This window comes from Xyrauchen texanus, chromosome 43 (genome assembly GCF_025860055.1).
Source record: "Xyrauchen texanus isolate HMW12.3.18 chromosome 43, RBS_HiC_50CHRs, whole genome shotgun sequence".
Classification (NCBI taxonomy): domain Eukaryota; kingdom Metazoa; phylum Chordata; class Actinopteri; order Cypriniformes; family Catostomidae; genus Xyrauchen; species Xyrauchen texanus.
Window position 1 is genome coordinate 2,064,678 of NC_068318.1, and position 21,706 is coordinate 2,086,383.

The following is a 21,706-nucleotide window of genomic DNA, read 5'->3' on the forward strand; positions in this document are numbered from 1 at the left end:
AAATATTTTGGCTAATTTGTGCTAATGCTATGGGCTATCAATAAGAATAACAATACATTTTAACATGTTACCAATCTTAATTTTAGGGATTTGTAAGTTAAAGAAGTTCAAGGACCTCGCGATTATTAATTTACTTTATGTTGATTAACTCTAAGTTGACGTTAAATGTATATTTTGTGTTGTATGCAATGAATGTGTATTTACTTCTTTCAAAACATAGCAAAATTAAGAGAACATAGGGATTAACAAAATAATTCTAACTCATTTGGTTTGAGTTTATGTTGCCATTTTTACTTTTAAAAATGGGAGGGGGGGGGGGGGACTTGTAAATTATTAGGAAATAATATTCCAAGTGTTTCTTTGTTTTTCCTTTCTCAAATAATTGTATTTATTTTATTTTATTTTTAAAGTAAGTGTTTATCGGAATATGGTTTGAACTGTTAATCAATGTATAGTTTTTTCCCCACCATATCAGAAATTTCAGTCCTCAAATATTAATTTCCATACTGTTAGTCTTTTATAATATCTATATAAATAACAAAAGTCAGCTTCTTAATGGCATCATCGAGGTGATGACATTTTTGGTGGGAAAACAACACAAACGCCATTATGTATGTAGTTTGTTGCAGCGGATGGCAACCTCACCTGTGAAATGGAAACGCGTAGGTTCAAGACCATCCTAAGGTGAACGGGGTGCATTTGACACATGTGCATATATGAAACTGAAAATTGGTATGTACAATCGAAATCATGTACTGAGGGTAGATTAGAGATAGCACAATACAGTGGTCAAAATTCTTAGTCACTGTAAACATAAAATTTGATGTATCATAACTTCATTATTTTAAGTTTTTATAAAATGCAGAGAGAATTTTCTAAATGTATTTATTTTTTCATTTAACTCCTGCTGACTCTCAGCTTGGCATGTCTCTCAAGCACCTGTACAGTTTGTGACTAAGTAGCATAGTGGTCTATATGGTGTTGCTGTGCGCCGTGGAGATCGAAAGAGTACAGGTTAGAGCCCAATTTGTTATTCTTCTTCCTCCCAATGGTAGTCTATAGCAATAGGCTATTTAGAGGGGCTTGGCCCCGTAATGGCTGCTTGCAGATATATTTTTCCATTGTCTTTATTAGCTATATTGCTTGTATTGTTTTTTTTATTATTATTATTTGTTTATATGTCATGAATAATTGCTTGAGAACTTGTGATCATGTTTACTTAATAAAGATATTAATTAGTGTAAGTTTTGTTGTGGTTTAAAAGTCGGTATTACAAAATATGACATTTCACTGGTATCAGTTTCAATTACTTAAATTTTGGTATCTGACAACAATATTCAAAATTATTTTGATTTTCAGTGCAGAAAATGCAAAAATGTCTGCAGATTCTGTCATGGCCTGCATGCACTGTAAGCGCAAAAACCTAGTAAAGGCAGCTCTCTGTATTAAGTTTTATTTATTTTTGACTACAAATAACAAAATCAAGAAAAAGGCACCTGGGGAATGACTATGTCAGCCAGAGCTTTAGACAGCCGGTATATCTCCATGGTGTTGTCAAGCTTTAATGAGCTGTTGTGCTGTACGTCATATTTGATGCAGTCATAAATATCAGGAATCTTGCTGATGTTATAGCGTTCGTTCTTCATCTGGAAGTCTTTCTCTAGCTTAGACCAGCGGCGCAGCATCAGCTCTAGAGTTTCACTGTGATACAGCTGGATATCTGTGATGGAGATGAACAAGAAAGAAATATAGGAATGCTTAACAGCAGATCAGAAAGAATAGAAAATATGCAAAAGTGGTTTAATCTGCCTGAATGAAATCCCAGATTCAGTGCATCCAAAATCCCAATAGTAACCAGAAAAACGATTTGGTGTATAGTGAGGGACTTTTAACTAAAAACTACACAGAGGACTCTTATATTGAAATGTCTGTGCTCACTAAAACAGATAAAGGAAATAAAATATTCACTCTTAGAATCATCTGCAGCGTTACATTATAAACACCAAGTAAACATTGTCATACTAAAAATATGAGCAGCAATTCATCAAAAGTGTCATAAATGTGCGTAAACACTAACTGTGAACCGCTCTGAAACACAGAATCATGAGCCCCCCTGCGTGCTTGGAGAATATGCAAAAGTGCCGCTTCTTCATGTCAAAACCTGCAGCACACGCAGATTTATAATAATTCAACTGTAAAAGTCTACGATTAAGTAAATAAATTCTATAAGGCTTTATCACGATTCCTGTCTTTCCGTCCCCAAATTAAAGACCTCTGCAAATGATAATAAAGTTTTCGTTAGTTTTCTAATTAGGGGTCCAGCCCCGAAGGGGCAAAAGACCACTATTGTTTTCATTAGTTTTCCTCTTATTATTCGTCTTCTGCTGCTACTTCCGCTTGACTCTATGGCAGTGTGTAGAACCACTTATGGGAAAGTTATGAAAACCTACTTAGTTAATTCGAACTCATCCTAGGCCGTTTGTCCAAATTACATGAAAATTGGCCTGCATCATCTAGAGGCAATCACAACAAAAATACATTCACCAAATTTTGATAAACCAGTTACAGTTTTCGAATGGCGCTTCAATGAATTCGACGAAGAGCATGCAAAATTGACTTAGGCTTTATCTCTGCAACGCTCTGAGGGATTGGGATGAAACTTGGTACGTGTGATCACTATTAGGCCCTGAGGTTACCTGTAGCGTTTTGGCGCACTGCCCCATACTGGTCACGAGATTTCAAAAAAAGTTTTTGCGTATAACTTCTAAACAGTTTGTCATAAAATCAAATTGTTCTCATTAGATTCAGTGGGGTATAGTGAGTCAAATGATAGGAAAAATTCCTATGTCAGCCATTTTGAATATTCTGAAAAACCTACTTTTTCGAACTCGTCCCAGGCCATTTGTCCAATTAGCACAAAAATTGGCCTGCATCATCTACAGGCACTCACGACAAAAATGCATTCACAGAATTTTGACAAACCATACCATTTTCGAATGGCACTTCAACGAATTTGCTTAAGAATGCGCAAAATTGAACTTGAGGCTGTATCTCCGCAACGCTTTGAAGGACTGGGATGAAACATGGTACGTGTCATCACCACTAGGCTCTGAGGTTACCTGCAGCATCTTGGCACACTGACCCCTTCTGGTCAGGAGATATAAAAATTGCTATTTTGGCTTATAACTCTTGAAAGCTTTCCTGCATGATAACCATCATGCCCAAGGCAAACTCCAAACATAACTTAATTCGATATACATAGTCAATAGAATGTTTAGATGTCAGCAAAGTTTCGTACAATTCCGCATCCTAGGGGTTTTACAATTAAAAAACAGTAATAACTTAAAATCAGTTTTAACAACAAAGTTCAAATAAATAAGCATCTTCTTTGGTTCAAAATAATATTTATAAACAGATTCTTAAAAAATGTATTCAACAAATGAACAAAAATGGCTGCCAATGGCCAATCAAATTTCAGCACCTTATAACTCGTATTGGGAATGGCCAAGAGTTTTGAAACTTACTATACACAAGCAGGACGTCAATCGAAGCCACATATAAAATGTTGTGACAATCGGCCACATAGTGGGGCTATAATTAGCTAATTTGTGGTTTTGCAATTAACTCCGGAATGGTATAGACTACAATAACATTTAGTAGATTCTCTGAATCCACCAGTGCCCTCCAATGATATGGTCACATGGATTTCCATTCCTGCAAGAATTATTTTTATCATGTATATTTTTTGGAAAAACCTACTTTTTTTTAACTCGTCCAAGGCTGTTTCCCCAATTTGCAAAGAACTTGGCATACATTATGCACAGACTCTCCTGACAAAAATATATCTAAAACATTTTTATATGTCAAATCATTTCGAAGATATAAGCAAACACATTTTGGGGCATAGCTTACAATGACTAATTAGCTTGTATCTTGTGAGCATAATTTCCAAACTTAAAACTTTGAACACATAGACAATAGAAAAATACATAATATCACCTCACATGTCTGTGTTCAATGAAATGAGTGGCTGAAGTAGGTGTGGCCTTTTGTCTGGGGGTGAAGCAGTCCTTTCAGGAAGCAAAGCCGCATGGGCACAGTGCCACCAATTGGTAAGATAAATATAAATATCTAATATACAATTGGTAAGATAATATAAAATAAACTTTTTACATGTTTAAATTGAAATAAAAATATGTATGTGCATGAGTAAAGTAGTATTTTTGATTGTTTAAAGACTTTTGTTTTTATTTATACACTAAAACTGTGTTTTGGTTTGTTGCATCAGGGCAACATTGTGCAGTTATGGTACTTTTCCACTGTTTTCGCCTCAACTCTACTCGCTTTACTTTTCTGAGCTTGCATTTCCAAAGCAGTTTAGTGCCTCCTCAGCAGGGCCACAATCAGGATTTATGGACAGGGGGACAACATTTTCCAATTGCATGCTCATTATCAACCTGGATTCAAAAAACTAATATTCTAATAGAGAACGTTGTCTTACTCTTAATGATTTGTTTTTTTACTAAATGATTGCTAAAAATATATATATATTTTTAATGAATGTTGTTTATAGAGTAGTAACAGTAATGTTTAAAACAGCAAAGTCACTATATAAACTCAATATCCCACTGGAAACAAATCTAAAATGTCAATAAAATAATTGTGTCCAATGGCTGTGAAGAAAGCAGGGAAGGCTGTCATCAAGGGGCTGTGTTTGATGTCAATCAAACTGCATACATTTGGGTCAAGTGCAGGTGGACCGGTCATCGTCTTTGCTGCCTAATAGGGGTGTAACGGTATGATAACAGTTACAAAAATAACCACAGTATTACGGTTTCATGGTATTTAGGTGCATTGATAATATTAAAAGCATTTCAATATTTGGTTATAAAATAGGCTATTTCTGATCAATATTTCGGTTATAACCAATTCTTGAACTTTATTTTGGATTTCTTCAACTTCAATCCTTTAACTTTTGATCTTAAACATCAGGACACTCTCTTAATCCGACAAGGTAAAAAAAGAAAAAGAAACATGTACAGTAGTCAGATGATTATAACTAAAAATATTTTGTAATTGTTATTTTATTATATATTAAATTGAATTGTAATCATTTGTAATGATTATTGCCCAGGTTAACACTTCAAATATGCATCTGCATGCATTCAGTAATTTGTTGCATATGTGATTTAGTTTAATTCTACAATACCTACTGAAAATATATTATTCATAAGCAGTTTATATATTGGCATTTTGTCCAATACTGACAATTTCTGCCACAGCGTCACTGTCAATTTCTTGAATGCATATTGTCAATGTCAATTTCCTAAATACCAAAAGCCATGCATTTTGTAAACCTTATTTATTACAATGTTTTACAAATAAAACATATTATTAGTATTATCAAACACATTGGCTTGCTGTTGCGCTGCACTTTGTAAAGTTGAACAAGGTTTTAAATCCGTTTGCTGCATTTGTGAATGTGACAGAAAGCATAAACATAACTTTAGCCTAACTAGTCATTACAAATCATGTGGGATGGTGCTCATGGAGATGGTGCTTAAGGTTTGAAGTGTTTCCCGCCTGAGCCGAAAATTTTTGCAGCAAACTTTACAGACTGGGTAGCCATCAACATTGATGGTGCTTCATGGGTCTTTTACATAGCCATGTAATCACAGACAGCGGAAATAAAAGCTTAAGGCTCACCCGGACATGTCGGAATGATGCACTGGTGCTGGACTTCTGATGTGCTCAAGATGTGTAGCGCTCACGACACCTGCATGTCACTTTTAAAACTGAGTGACAGTCAAATGCAACATGAGGAAGGCGCAATTTAAAGATGAATTTTATCTAGTCAAGTTTATATGATGATGTGTAAATGTTGCAGATTCTGTCTTAATTAAACTGATTAGGATTTTAGTCTTTATCTTCATGCAATACCATCAATTACAAGATTTCAACGGTATAATAATCATCCATTTTAAAACCAAGGTATATTGTGAAACCTTGAAACAGTTATCCCCCTACTGCCTACATGGCAGGAAAATTGCTATGTTTATTTTTTTAATTAGATAGATGGTGAGACTTTTGACTCTAGTCAGTCCCCGCTTTACATTAGCTGCACAATGCACAGCATGTGTGTTCGGCACATCTGATTGGCCAGGTGTTTCAACCGCACCATTTACACAATAACAGCGGGGGGATGGGACTCAGAATCAGATGACAAATGAGCTCATTGTGCTGCATAAACCAGTTGTTGCATGGTGATTTTACACAAGTGTAACAGTTAAATTGGCCTGGTTGTTTTAGAGGCAAGCTTCAAGTAGCTGGTCAACTTAATAAAGTGAAGCTTTCAAGCAGAGTATAGAGTTACCGTAACAAAACGTACCATCCTCCATCGTGGCGGAGTCCAGGGCACTCTCCCTCCCATTGCTCACCAGTTAAGATAGCATCCATTTGGTTGAACCACTTCCACTTTTCCTTGATGGTTCTGTAGTCACTTTTATGTTTTTTTATAAAAAAAAATTCCAACACTGTTTCAAGGACCAGTGGTAGCCCTCTGCGGCCAACAGCTGAGACACTTCCTCAGAGACTTTTGTTTCGCTCATTGTTAACGAGAGGACCGTCTGCACCTCGTTTATTGACCATGGCGTGATTTTGCGCACAGCCATTTATTTTTTCACAATTCGAAAGTCGCGTGAACAAATTATACTGCTATCGGTGTTACTAACTATAAAACTAGCGGGTTGATGTTGTGCGTTGGAAATCAAGTGACGCTGGTAGTGATGATTCTCCCTGACCAATCAGTGATCTGCTGGATTTTGATGGACATTTTACGATGGATATATTATCAGGGGCTCCCAAAAAATTGGGTGAAATATTTTTTTCCCCTCAAAATAAATTCATGCATAGAGGGCTAAGCTATGGGCACTATAACTTCGGAAAATCCTAATTGTGCAATGGTGCTCAAAGCAGTAGAATTAACTCCAGATTACCTCTGTGAATCCAATTCTGTGAATCCATCATTACCTCCAAATCATTTGGTTATGTGAATTTCCATTAAAAATTAACTTAAAATTAAATAAAATAAACTTGCCATTTTAATTTAATTGAAAAACCTTTTCGAACTCGTCCAAGGCTGTTTGCCCAGTTCACATGAAACTTCATACACATTATCTACAGACATTTCTGACAAAACATAATCAAAAGAATTTTGTAAAATCGTTCAGTAGATATTAGTCAATAGGTTTTTGCATGTGGCCCGTTATTACTAATTTACCCATATCTTTATAAGTGAACAATGAATATGCCATCAGCCCTCTAACCAATCACATTTCAGCATCTTGTAACTCATAATGGGAATAACCAAGGATTACGGAAATTACTAAACACAAGCAGGGCATTCATTTGAGGCAGCATATCAAATTTTGGGACAATCAGCCATATAGGTTACAATAAAATGTGTAGCTTCTCTGAATCCACCAGTGCCACCTAATGATATGGTCACATGGATTTCCATTACCACAAGAAAAAATATTTGCACAAATATAAATTTTTTGAAAAACCTACTTTTTCAAACTCATCGTAGGCCCTTTGTCCGAAATGCACAAAACTTCTAATCTACAGACCCTCCAGACAACAAGTTGTCAAAAGTCAATTGTTATGTCAAATCGTTCTGAAGATATAATCAAATACGTTTTGGGCTGTGGCCCATAATAACTAATTGGCCTTCATCTTATTTTCTGATGTCAACTGCAAAATTTCATAAATGATGCAGCACTATAACAGAAGAATAAGCAATTTTAACAATTACATTATTAAGCAATTACAAATATGGCAAAAACAGGCTGTTTTACTGTTTGTCCAGCAGAGAGAGCCACACAACAAGAAATGTCTTTAAGGAATCCTAACAGTTATATTCTGCAATTCAGCCACTCCTTGTAAATCAGATAAATAAATTATTAAATTAACAGTTTTTTTCTTAATTTCTCCTAGAAATTTATTTGAAGAACTATGGTACACTGAAAATGTCTTCTGAGTTTTATATAATTAGTTTGCAAAGATATTGGTCATCTCCAAAATGCTTGTTGATAATCAAATATGCCCTTAATTTTTATATATCCTAAAAATATTGAAAACATATTTGTCAAGTTGCCAGACATGAGTAAATATATTGTTGTCCAATTAAAATGAACAGATGTTTGTTTTAATTAAATACAAACTATTCTATTTCTATAAAGACACATATTTAGTATTGTGAAAGGAATAATACAATAAACACATATATTTATTGTTTACATATGCCTAAGTACAAGCATATAAGTGCTTATGAAAAGAGCAAATTCTCATGTTACCTCACCAGCCCATAAGCAGTGCCAGTCACATGCTTTATCATTGCTGCACTGACCTCTGAGTAGTAGGCTAATCCTAGTTTACTATACTCTTTCTAGCACGTTGTCTACAGTTTTACGACTTTTTGGTCTGTGCACTATTGTTGCATTGTAGTATTACTGTATTATTATTTGTACAAATGTTATTATATGAGTAAAATACATTTTGCTGGCCCACATAACATGTAAGCATTCTGCAACAATCAACAATTCATAATGTTCTCCTTAGTCTGATGTGTTACCTTTTTGTTTTTGAATATTTACCAACATTCGCAATATTGTGAGATAACACCTAGAAGGGATATGAACCTAATCCAGTTGAAAATGTAGGCACCATAAATTTAATTTAAGAACCAGCTAGAATTCAGCAAGAATTCCCAAGAATCTGCATTGCAATATGCAGTGATTATATCAACATGTAAATTACTTTCAGCATTGCAATATGCAGTGATTATATCAATATGTAAATTGCTTTCAGCATTGCAATATGCAGTGATTATATCAATATGTAAATTGCTTTCCATATAGCAATGTGGATTCTTGCGGATTCTTGCTGAATTCTTGCTGGTTCTTAAATTCAATTCATGGTGCCTAAATTTTCAACAGGATTAGGTTCATTTTATTAAATGTAACACATTTAATGTCTCTTAGACTATATATTTTTATTTTATGCACAACAGTAAGCAGTTTCATATGTTTTACCAACTTACAAAAACACAAAATCTGTGTTCCCAGTTGAGCTGTTAATATATTTGTTAAAATTTTTACATGGTTGTAGTTTCAGCTCAGAGTTTAAATGCAACAGTTCATGAAAACACATAGTTTTATAAGTTAGAGGGCCACATATGTTTATTATAGAAATAATTATTTGTCTAAAAAGAAGTGCATGTGGACTTCCAAAGTTTTGAACTGCAGATTGTAAATTCACATTCGACTGAAATGGACCTATTGGATCACATAATTCGACATTGGAGAGGGAGAGCATTCGGCCCTGCTGTTTGAATTTCTACTGCAATCTGTCACACAGCATTATAGAGCATGAACAAAACATTTATCGTTTGATTTAATGATAAAAGTGACAAATTGAAAGCTGAAACAAAAAATCGTGTTTCTAAAAAAACTACTTCACACTCAAATGATGGAGCATATCACATTTGTGGATATGTTGCTCTAGCTGGTGCTGTTCAATGCTTCGAATCTGCATTAAGTGTGTGCAGATAATAATGAGACCAGTTGCTGGTTTCTAAAGTCAAATTTGCCTGCTGCAGATCTGTGTGGGTTTCTAATAATGTATTGTCCTATGCACAACGGAAGTTCAGCGTGGACTGACAACAAACAATCTTTTTTCAAAATAAAACTCCCACATTAAATTAACTAATTTTGATATTAAAATGAACATGATTTACAATGTTAAAATAAATTAAAAAGTGAATACATTAAAAGTAATACATATATTATAAACCATGTTCGTAATCTGTAAGATTGCTGGTGTACACCAAGTTACCTTCGGTTTGATACTTCATTATGGGCAGACTCATTTCTGGCAGTACCATATTTGACCACAGATTTTCTTTGGAAAAATAAGGGGCACTGTGGTGTTTGGGATAGCAGCACTTTCTTTACCCCACATACACGTATCTCTATCATTCAAATTACAACAGTTTTCGGATTAATTATTTCCGACTTTAAAAAAAAAAAATACAAATATTCAAGGCCTGATTATAAATATATATTTCAGCTTTATGGGTTAACAAATTCTATTATTGGAAATTTATAGTATGGATCTAAGTTTTCAAATGGATGAATATTTAGGTGGGGTTCTGCCCTACCTGCCTATATGGATGAGCCACACCTGTGTAAACAGTTATAAAATTAGAGACCCTCTCCTCAATTCACATTCATTGTGCATATCACCAGAGAATTTCTAGTTAAAAAAAAAAAAAGACTTAAACATTGATCTGTTTCTCACCCACCTCTATCATTCTGCTTCTAAATATATGGATTTAACCACTTGAGTCATATGGATTCATTTTATGCTGCCTTTATGTGCTTTTTGCAGCTTCAAAATTTTGGTACCCACTTGGTAATTCACTTTTCAATAAATTTTGTTTGGGCTGGATATATTCTGTCAATTCGTATTATTTGGCATCCACTGAATCATTTGTCAATTCTGATTATTTTGGTCATCTCTCCACATTCGCTTGGACTCAAATGATTGCTGCTATATTCTTATTCTTATTTTTTCTTTCTGCCCTAAAAGTGAATGGGCAGCAAAGACTAAGTCCTAGGGACACCAAACTTGGCAGGATGGTCTCAAATCCTGTCCGCTTTGTTTTTACCAATCAGAATTTATGAAAAAAATACTTATTCAAACTACTCCTAAGCTGTTTGTCCGATTGCCACGACATTTGGCATCCATCATCAACTGAATCTCCTGACAAAAAGTTGTTCAAAGAATTTCGATAAGTCTAATCATTCCAAAAGTATTAATGATAAAACTCCTTCAGTTTAATGCTATTTGAGTAATTGATCAATATCTACTCCACGCAAACTCCAAAAATAACCAAACTCGGTATACGTAGTCAGCATGACATTTTGAAGACGTACGCAAAATTTGGACAGTTCTGCTACTGGGGGAGCTACAAAAAAGATTTTTTGATAATATCTTCAGAACCGTATAGACTAGAATACAATTCTAAAGCTTTCTTGAATCCATCAGTGCCCCAAAGAAATATGGTCACGTGAATTTTAATTTCTGCAACAAGTTTTCGAAGACTTTGATTTTTTGAAAATCCTACATTTTATAACTCGTCAATAGTAAATATGATGCCCAGTATGACAAAAAATGATTAATGACCAATGATTTATGACCTAACAGTGTACATTTCACCTTTGCTTCCTCTTCTTCCCTTGTATAATGTGTTTGGTCCGCTGTTATGACCTTCCTCTTAACTCAAACTAAGAAATAGTGATTAAATAATACAATGAAGTAATCACTGAGATGTTTTTCAAAACATGATAAAGTAATGTGTGTGTGGTCATATTATTTGTATTATTATTGTAAGACATAAACAGTAGTATTACATTTAAAATGTGTTTAAATGATGTATCTTTAATGGTGTGCAATGCTTAGTGACATAACTGAGGTGACAAAATAATGCTTGGTATAAGACTTTTTTTTTTTTATCCCTCTCAACTCAAACTCAAAAATAGTCTGCATTACCATCGGAAAATGTCTTCGGCCAAATGTCCTGCTGTGTTTAGGAAGTTTGTGTATTAAAATATTTGATCCGATTTCTCTGAAGTGACAACCTGGATCCTTCACAACAAAAAACAGGGGAGGTATATTGACAGTCCTTTTAAATTATTCAATCATAGACTATACCATTAAATCTACCAAGATCGTTTTATTCAGTTCTAAAAGAGTTTTTAACAAAATATACATCCAAGAATTAGTTTACTCAATGAATCTTTTGCACTGTATATCAGGGTTTAATATTGTACATTTCATGTCTGTGTTCTTCACACACAATCGCCTATTAAAAATAAACTAAATCAATAAAAGTCTAATTAAAAAAACAGCTGATGTAACTTTCTTCTTTTCATTGTAAAAAGCAAGCTGAATTGAATGTTTTTCACTTCTCACCATATGTTCTTTATCTTCTGTTAGTGGTTAAATTGTTTATTTGGTATTATGTAATAACTAATTCCTATTATAATGTTTTCACAATATTTGTACATGTGTATTTTAATTAGTAAAAAAAAAAACGAATTACCATTTGATGTACATGTGTTTTTCATGCAGATAATTTGGGTATGACTCCCCACCACAACTCCACCCCATTTAAAATAGACTGTGATAAATAATCACTGTAGTGTCATTCACGTTTGTGTGCAAGACCACGGAGGGTTGTTTAACACATGACATTACTCTTAAAATGGCATTTATTTTCAAAAGTATGTGTTTGAACGATTTATTCATTTATAAAATATTTGAAATTTACAAGAAAAAAAACTTACCGTTTGTAACTTGATGTTTAACAGGCTTTTAAAAAATCTTGTGTGAAATTCAGGGCATTTCGATGAACACGAATGAACTGCATTGATCAACTGTGTATGTTTACATACACATCATTTTCTTGTATTTATATATTTATTATTATAAGTGTGTAGATGTTATTTGACTATTTTATAGTAATTTTAGTGTCTGGTCCATTAATCAATAATAAACCTATACGGATCAGAGCGGTGCTGTCAAAAGAGGCATTCTGCAAGGTAGGTATCCATTATTTGCTGTCTCTGTGTTGCTAAAACAAAATGTGATGATGTACAACAAAATGTACTTTCATAGCCACTATATAGAAGATGAAAAAATGGGTTAAGAAAGACAAAGTTTAACATTAGCTTAACAAACAGGGTTGTTACTAAAATGCAACATTGCATTTCATGTCATTTTATATGTATCTTTTAAACAAAAGTGTCTTAAATTTTTTACTTTTATCAAAGAAAAGAAAGTGTCTAAAAAAATACATACAAGATGTGCCACAAAGCAACTTACATATTTACTATAAAATTATGAATAAATGGTTTAACAAAGCTAATGTTTGGCATTAGTTTATCTTTAAGTTTAGGTTAGCTTCCTTTCATTCATAAGTTTAATTGTACCACCATGAGAACCATCGTGGATTTCAAAGGAGATTTTATTCTGCAAACAAATGGGTAACTCTAGACGCAGTGGCCACTTCAAAGTTTTCTTTGGAGATATTTGATTATTCAACTCTGTTTTTACAAACTAAAAGTGAAAAGTCTTTCTCCTTAAGAGACCTATTTTAGTCTATTTGTTAAAGATGTTGCAAATCTGTTACTAGACTTCTCTTGCTGATGTAAAATTTACACAGCAGCTTATTAAAGACATGATGTATCAAATACAGAGCCATGATGAGTGATAAAATACATGTTAACAGAAATATATACCAGAAAAAACCAATGAACAATGTTTTAAAACAGTTTAATAACATTTTGCTTAGAAGGAAAAAAGAGGGGAAAAAGACATTAAAAACTTTTCTAAACACTTCCTATTCACAGCCTTTGCTCAATACTTTGTTGAAGCACCTTTGGCACCAATTACATCCTCAAGTCTTTTTGAGTATGATGCTACAAGCTTGGCACACCTATTTTGTTTCTCCCATTCTTCTTTGCAGGACCTCTCAAGCTCCATCAGGTTGGATGGGGAGCGTCGGTGCACAGCCATTTTCAGATCTCTCCAGAGATGTTCAATCGGGTTCAAGTCTGGGCTCTGACTGGGCCACTCAAGGACATTCACAGAGTTGTCCTGTAGCCACACCTTTGTTATCTTGGCTGTGTACTTAGGGTCGTTGTCTTGTTGGAAGATGAACCTTCACCCCAGTCTGAGGTCCAGAGCACTCTGGAGCAGGTTTTCATCAAGGATGTCTCTGTACATTGCTGCATTCATCTTTCCCTCAATCCTGAATAGTCTCCCAGTTCCTGCCACTGAAAAACATCCCCACAGTATGATGCTGCACCACCATGCTTCACTCTAGAGATGGTATTGGCCAGGTGATGAGCGGTGCCTGGTTTCCTCCAGACATGACGCTTGCCATTCAGGCCAAAGAGTTCAATCTTTGTTTCATCAGACCAGAGAATTTAGTTTCTCATGGTCTGAGAGTCCTTCAGGTGCCTTTTGGCAAACACCAGGCTGGCTGTCATGTGCCTTTTACTGAGGAGTGGCTTCCGTTTGGCCACTCTACCATACAGGCCTGATTGGTGGAGTGCTGCAGAGATGGTTTTTCTTCTGGAAGGTTCTCCTCTCTCCACAGAGAAACGCTGGAGCTCTGTCAGAGTGACTATCGGGTTCTTGGTCACCTCCCTGACAAAGGCCCTTCTCCCCCGTTCGCTCAGGTTGGCCGGGCGGCCAGCTCTAGGAAGAGTCCTGGTGGTTCAAAACTTCTTCCATTTACAGATGGAGGCCACTGTGCTCATTGGGACCTTCAATGTACCCTTCCCTAGATCTGTGCCTCGATACAATCCTGTCTCGGAGGTCTACAGACAATTCCTTGGACTTCAGGCTTGGTTTGTGCTCTGACATGCATGGTTAAATGTGGGACCTTATATAGACAGGTGTGTGCCTTTCCAATTAGCTGAATTTACCACAGGTGGACACCAATCAAGTTGTAGAAACATCTCAAGGATGATCAGTGGAAACAGGATCCACCTGAGCTCAATTTGGAGTGTCATGGCAAAGGCTGTGAATACTTATGTACATGGGATTTTAAATTTTTTTATTTTGAATAAATTTGCGAAGATTTCAAACAAACTTCTTTCACATTGTCATTATGGGGTATTGTTTGTAGAATTTTGAGGGAAATAATTTATTTAATCAATTTTGGAATATGGCTGTAACATAACAAAATGTGGAAAAAGTGAAGCGCTGTGAATACTTTCTGGAACACTTCTTATCTTTGATAATAACAAAGTTTTAAACCATGCATTATTTAGTCACCTCAGTTTTGTCACTAAGCATTGCACACCATTTTGTAATTAATACACATAATTGAAACACATTTTAAATGTAATACTACTTTTTATGACTTACAATAATAATTACAATAATAATAAAAATAATATGACCCCACACACATAACTTCATCATGTAATGATGTGTGTAATGATAACAATGTTTTAAACATCTTGGTGATTACAACATTGTATTATTTAATCACAATTGTTTTGTTTGAGTTAAGAGGAAGGTCATAACAGCTGACCAAAAAAAATCATACCATATCATGTACAACAGCCGAAAGGAGGAAGAGGAAGCAAAGGTCAAATGTATACCTGTCATTAATCATTTTATGTAATTCGCTGCATCATATTTACTACTCTCGTTCCCGTATTTCCAATTCATTCAAAACTTGGTAGACATCATCTACATACCCACTTGACAAAAAGGTGTCAATAGAATTTTGGTATGTAAAAACGTTCCACAGATATAAGCAAACATGTTTTGGGGTGTGGCCTATAAAGACTAATTAACCTGTATCTTGAGTGTGCAACTTTTAAACTTAACAAACTTTGTAGTTTCTTCATTTCTTATGCTAGGGGGTGCTTTGCAGCTGTGCTCAAAGCAGCTGAAATGTCACACCATCTTTTGTAAAATATTATTATTTTGATGATAAACACCAGGAGTTTGATGATATATGCCAGAAATATGACAGACATTTCACCAATTTCTGTTGTCAGCAACACATCAAAATTATTAACTTATTCGACTATGTGAATAACAGATGCAGGGTGTTATACCAATTGCATTTTAAAGAGTATTTATTTCCATGGAAATAAGTATGTAATACTTGTAATGCTCAAAATGTATCATAAAAGATGTTTATTGATTTTCAAAAATGTAATATTTGTTGTCTGTAAACAAAAAGCTTAGTGCTTCAGTGTTACAATGAGCACGCCTTTAAAGTCTGATTTTCCAACTTCATACTGGGAAAAGTCCAATGGAATGCCACTTGTTGATTTTAAACTCTGATTTCAGATTTACAGACATTAAAATATTCCTCTTATATTTATCCAAGTTGCTTCAAAATTGTTTAAAGTAATGTCAAACGCATTTGTCCACCTTGCATTGTTTTCCAAAAGCCACCGGGTGGAAATGGACAAGTTGTGCTTGGGCCCGACATTGCTGCTTGCAGCTATATTTATTCTTCTTCTTTCAAGGTTTTGTGTACTTTGAGTACTTAACATATGTGAAAACACTTGACATTTTGCACACATATCAGAGTTGTCGGCAATTAGGGCAGGGCAAAGTTGCAGGGGGGGCTCTGATACGCCCCTTGAAAATGGGCATGTAAGGGGGCTCTGTAGCACCTCCATTTTCACATAAGTCACCAAAGTTGGTGTATATATATATATATATATATATATATATATATATATATATTCTCATAAATCCTAACAACTTTCATGCAGTCATTAGCTCTGCCCAACAGGAAGTCATCCATTTAGGATTTTCTGACATTTTAAATTCTCCTAGGACATTCATGTGACTGGCACCAGATTTGTGCAACATCATTTCAAGACATTGTAGACGCTAAATTGTGAACGGATTTTTTTATATATTGAACTGCATGGCGAAGCAATAAATTCATGCCGAATAACTTATATCTTCTATCTTATACCACTGACTCTAGAAGTACGTGGCAGGGAATTAACACAATCACGGACTACAAACGGAATAAAGTTTCCGCCATGAACACCGCTGCATCTCTCCCGGACGAACTTAATACATTTTATGCTCGTTTTGAGGACAATAACACCGCCCTCGCAGAGAGTATTCGCGGCTGACGCTACAGAGGTTGGTTCACTCTCCGTCTCTGTTGTGGATGTAACCCGATCCTTCCGACGGGTGAACATCCGTATAGCCGCGGGTCCAGACCGCATTCCGGGCCACGTCATCAGAGCGTGCGCGAATCAACTGGCTGGTGTTTTTACGGACATTTTCAATCTGTCCCTCACCCTGTCTGTAGTCCCCACATGCTTCAAAACATCAACCATTGTGCCTGTACCGAAGCAAGCCACAATCACTTGCTTAAATGACTGGCGTCCTGTTGCTCTGACCCCCATCATCAGCAAATGATTCGAGAGGTTAATCAGAGATTACATCTGCTCTGTTCTGCCCCCCTCTTTGGACCCATTGCAGTTTGCCTACCGCAACAACCGCTCCACTGATGATGCCATTGCATCTACAATACACACTGCTCTCTCCCATCTGGAAAAAAGGAACACATACGTGAGAATGCTGTTTGTAGACTACAGCTCAGCATTCAACACCATAGTGCCCTCAAGCTTGATGAGAAACTCCGGGCTCTGGGCTTAAACAGCTCGCTGTGCAGCTGGATCCTGGATTTCCTGTCAGGCAGACGTCAGGTGGTTAGAATGGGCAGCAACACCTCCTCATCACTGACCCTCAACACTGGAGCCCCGCAGGGCTGTGTTCTCAGCCCACTCCTGTATTCCCTGTACACACATGACTGTGTGGCAACACATAGCTCCAATACCATCATTAAGTTTGCTGACGATACGACGGTGGTAGGTCTGATCACTGACAATGATGAAAGAGCCTACAGAGAGGAGGTGCACACTCTGACACGCTGGTGTCAAGAGCACAACCTCTCCCTCAACGTCAGTAAAACCAAGGAGCTTGTTGTGGACTTCAGGAAGAAAGACGGAGATCACAGCCCCATCACCATCAATGGAGCACCGGTGGAGAGAGTCAGCAGCTTCAAGTTCCTCGGTGTCCACATTACTGAGGAACTCACATGGTCCGTCCACACTGAGGCCGCTGTGAAGAAGGCTCACCAGCGCCTCTTCTTCCTGAGACGGCTGAGGAAGTTTGGAATGAACCACCACATCCTCACACGGTTCTACACCAGCACTGTAGAGAGCATCCTGACTGGCTGCATCACCGCCTGGTACGGCAATAGCACCGCGCACAACTGCAAAGCCCTGCAAAGGGTGGTGCGAACTGCCAGGAACATCATCGGAGGTGAGCTTCCCTCCCTCCAGGACATATACACTAGGCGGTGTGTGAAAAAAGCTCGGAGGATCATCAGAGACTCCAGCCACCCGAGTCATGGTCTGTTCTCACTGCTACCATCAGGCAGGCGGTATCGCAGCATCAGGACCCGCACCAGCCGACTACATGATAGATTTTTCCCCCAAGCAATCAGACTGTTGAACACTTGATCTATAAGGATCAATAATTAGCACTGCCCTTTATTAATCTATAATCTCACACTGGACTGTCAACATATTCTCCTCAATATACTACTTCATATACATATATATATTTCATATACTCCTTACTTATTGTATTGTATATTGTGTATTCTATATTGTGTGTATTGTATATAATTATCGTGTTGTGTAAGTATGTGTACATTTGATATGTAAATTGTTTGTTGTGTAAGTATGTTGTTTATTGTAATTGGTATATGTCTCGTCACTGTCATGACTGCTATGTTGCTTGGAACTGCACACAAGAATTTCACCTACTGTTGCACTTGTGTACATGGTAGTGTGACAATAAAGTGATTTGATTTGATTTGATTTATTTGCATTGTGTGATCTTGATGAAAATGCAGCTGTATGTTTGGTAATGAGGGTTTATCACATTGATATGGCTATTATTGGTCACAGTCAAAGCACCACCAACTTGCAGCAGGAAGTATGGCACTTTTAACAGATTTGAAATAGCTCTCTTATGTTTAAATTAATTTCTACAAAATTCTTTAAAATAGTGTCAAGACACTGCTGATGTAAATTTGTAAAGGGATATCTAATATCTTAAATACTGTTGCCATGGCAACACATTGTTATTATTCCTTTCTTCCTATATTTGGGTGCTTTTGAGGCACTTGACATACTTAATTTCATGAAATTTTGCACACACATCAGAGTCGTTGGCCATTAGTTCTAGGGAAAAGTTTATCATGGGCATGTGGGGGGGGTAGCACCCCCTTTAAAACGGGTGTGTAAGATGGCCTCTGTAGCACCCCCATTTTCACCTACAGTCACCAAACATTGTAAATTTATAGTTCTCATTAAGACGGTCAATGTTAATAATTCTAGTCATTAGCTCCACCCACCAGGAAGTCAGCCATTTTGGATTATCTGAAAATCGCAGGCTCTAAACTTTTAAATACTCCTCCTAAGGGATTCATGTGACTGGCACCACATTTTTGCAACATCATGCCAAGACATTGTAGATTCTAAATTGTGATGTTTGATATTTTGAATGGAGTCGCCATGGCGAAGCAATACTTTCATGGCTATAAATGTGAAACAGGAAGTTCCTTATATCTTCTGTATGCATTGTATGATTTTTATGAAAATTCAGCTGTGTGTTGGGTAATGGATGTTGATCGCATTTATGCAGCTATTATGGGTCACGGTCATAGTGCCACCAACTGGCAGAGGAAGTGTGCCTCTTACAACAGACTTTAAAATAGTCCTTTTATAATTACTCAAAGTGCTTCAAAATTGTTTAGAATAATGACAAATACGGGTGGAAATGTAACAGTTGTGCTTGGGCCAGTCATTGCTGCTTGCAGCTATATTTCTAATTATCATTAAAATGGTTAGACAATTTTACGTTTTACATCAGGGCAATCAGTAAATCTCAATTTGAAGTGCCAGGTTGCAAACTATGTTGCTAGGCAAAGCACTAAACCACAGTATAATTGAAAATAATTTATTTAGACACATACAGTAAATAACCTGAATGCCTCACAAAATGTTCACCAAGTGATAACTGTTTTAAGTAATAATAATTATCATAAAAAGGAATAATATCCCAATATATAACAAAAAAGCAGTATTCATCATTTCATAGTATTTATCATTGCATTTAACTTGTACCTGCTGATTTGGGGTTCTCCATCCTCTGTCTGATCTGACATGTGAGGTTCTGAATGAGGGAGTACACTTTATCACACATCCTCACTGGGTTTTTAATCATCTGCATGGACTTCACCAAAGATGTGCTGGAGGTGGGAGCCAACTAGTAATCAAAAATAACATCATATACATAACATAATTTAGAGTAACAGGAAAAAAAGCTCATAATTATTTGTCTATCTACAAGGATCATCTGGACATTAAAACAGCACTCGCTTAAGGTGGATACATTTTTATTCGATAAGTAGAAATGTGCATAATAGGGTTGCACAGTTTACCGGTATTAACAAAGTATCTTGATACCAAAAAAACAAAAAAACAATTTGTCTTTTTGTTGCTAATTTCGGTATCGTATTACAGTATGCAGTCATTAGCAAAATTATGTGAGATGTGACAAATTTGAGATTAAATCAATGACAATTATAAAATAAAATAAAAAAACCTTTGGCTATGGCCAAGTGTGATGATTAAACAGTAGTAGGGTGTAATTGTATTAAATTATATACAGTCATATGCGCTGCGCACTACAGAATGAACAAGAGGTGCCGCTCAACTCTGTCATATGATTCCAGATTTGAGCTCAAGAGTTGCGATGGGAGTATCCCAGCATTAATGGGAAGCATGATATAACTAACCTGTGAAAACAGGAAGAACTCAAAAGGTCTGTCAAAATAACAGTCCCGCTAACATGAAAGCTCTATTCAAGTGGATGTATGAAATTGAAGACAGAAAAATATAACTACTGTATAAAATTGAATATTCAAAATGTAGCAATAATACTCATAACAACAATTATGTAGCATTAAATGGTTGTATTATTATCATTATCTGTAAGCAATATCACAAACTCAAGCAGCCTTGTGCCACAGGTAATCAGATTTCTTTCATTAATGTTTTCATTAATAATTTGCTCTGGTAAAAAAAAAATAATAATAAAAAAAACAATATAGAAATATATATATAATATTTGTTTTTGATTAAAACTGTATGTATCATTTTGATTAAAAACATAACATTCAGGAATCCTGAATTGCATGTTAAATTTAAACTTTGTAAATGGAAAATGCATAATTTGTATCTGTAAGATTTCAGTTCATTTAATCATAATTTTCTGTGTAATTTAATAAAAAAAAAATCTGAGGATTTTTATTTGTTGATTATAGTATCAATTTAGAATCGGTACCGACATACCAGGTCTGGTATCGTACTGCAGCCAAAATTTTGGTATTGGAGCAACATAAACTGTGATGGAAAAATAATTACTGAAAAAAATCCTACTGAATTTATTAGGAATAAAAGATGAGCATCAAAAAGTTAATGTGACTGAATAACTTGTTCATAACTGGACTAAGCAGCGGGCCAATCATTGCATCTGAAATGTTGCTCTGGTCATCCTGAAATAATGGTGTCTAGAAAATCCAAAGCCTACAAAGAGCATTCAGAGCAAATAAGTTGAAAACAAACATTACCTTTATGGAAGAGAAGGTTTATCGACACTTTTGAAAAATATCTAGTAGATCCGTACAGTTAAAAGGATGGATGAGCGCACACACACTGATCAGCAAACATTAAAACCACAGACAAGTGAAGTGAATAACATTGTTTATCTCATTACAATGGCATCAAGTCAACAGCCAGTTCATGAATTTCAAGTGTTGTAAGCCGGAAAAATGGGCAAGCATAAGAATCTGTGTGGCTTTGAAAAGGGACAAATTGTGATTGCTAGACGACAAGGTCAGAGCATCTCCAAAACGGCAGGTCTTGTGGGGTGTTCCTGGTATGCAGTGATCAGTACCTACCAAAAGTGGTCCATGGAAGGCCAACTGGTGAACCTGCGA

The 21,706-nt window shown here is 35.8% G+C and overlaps 1 protein-coding gene across 6 annotated transcripts in view; it reads right to left on the reverse strand.

The window, feature by feature from the left end:
• The window catches only part of ppip5k2 (diphosphoinositol pentakisphosphate kinase 2), a 217,798-nt gene that overhangs the window by 61,285 nt on the left and 134,807 nt on the right, over positions 1–21,706 (reverse strand). For all 6 annotated transcript variants that reach the window (XM_052116272.1, XM_052116271.1, XM_052116268.1 and 3 more), the window contains exons 18-19: positions 19,830–19,971; positions 1,497–1,720 (exon numbers count right to left, since the gene is read on the reverse strand). In XM_052116272.1, coding sequence (XP_051972232.1) covers positions 1,497–1,720; positions 19,830–19,971 — 366 coding nt within the window. The remainder of the gene's footprint in view (positions 1–1,496; positions 1,721–19,829; positions 19,972–21,706) is intronic.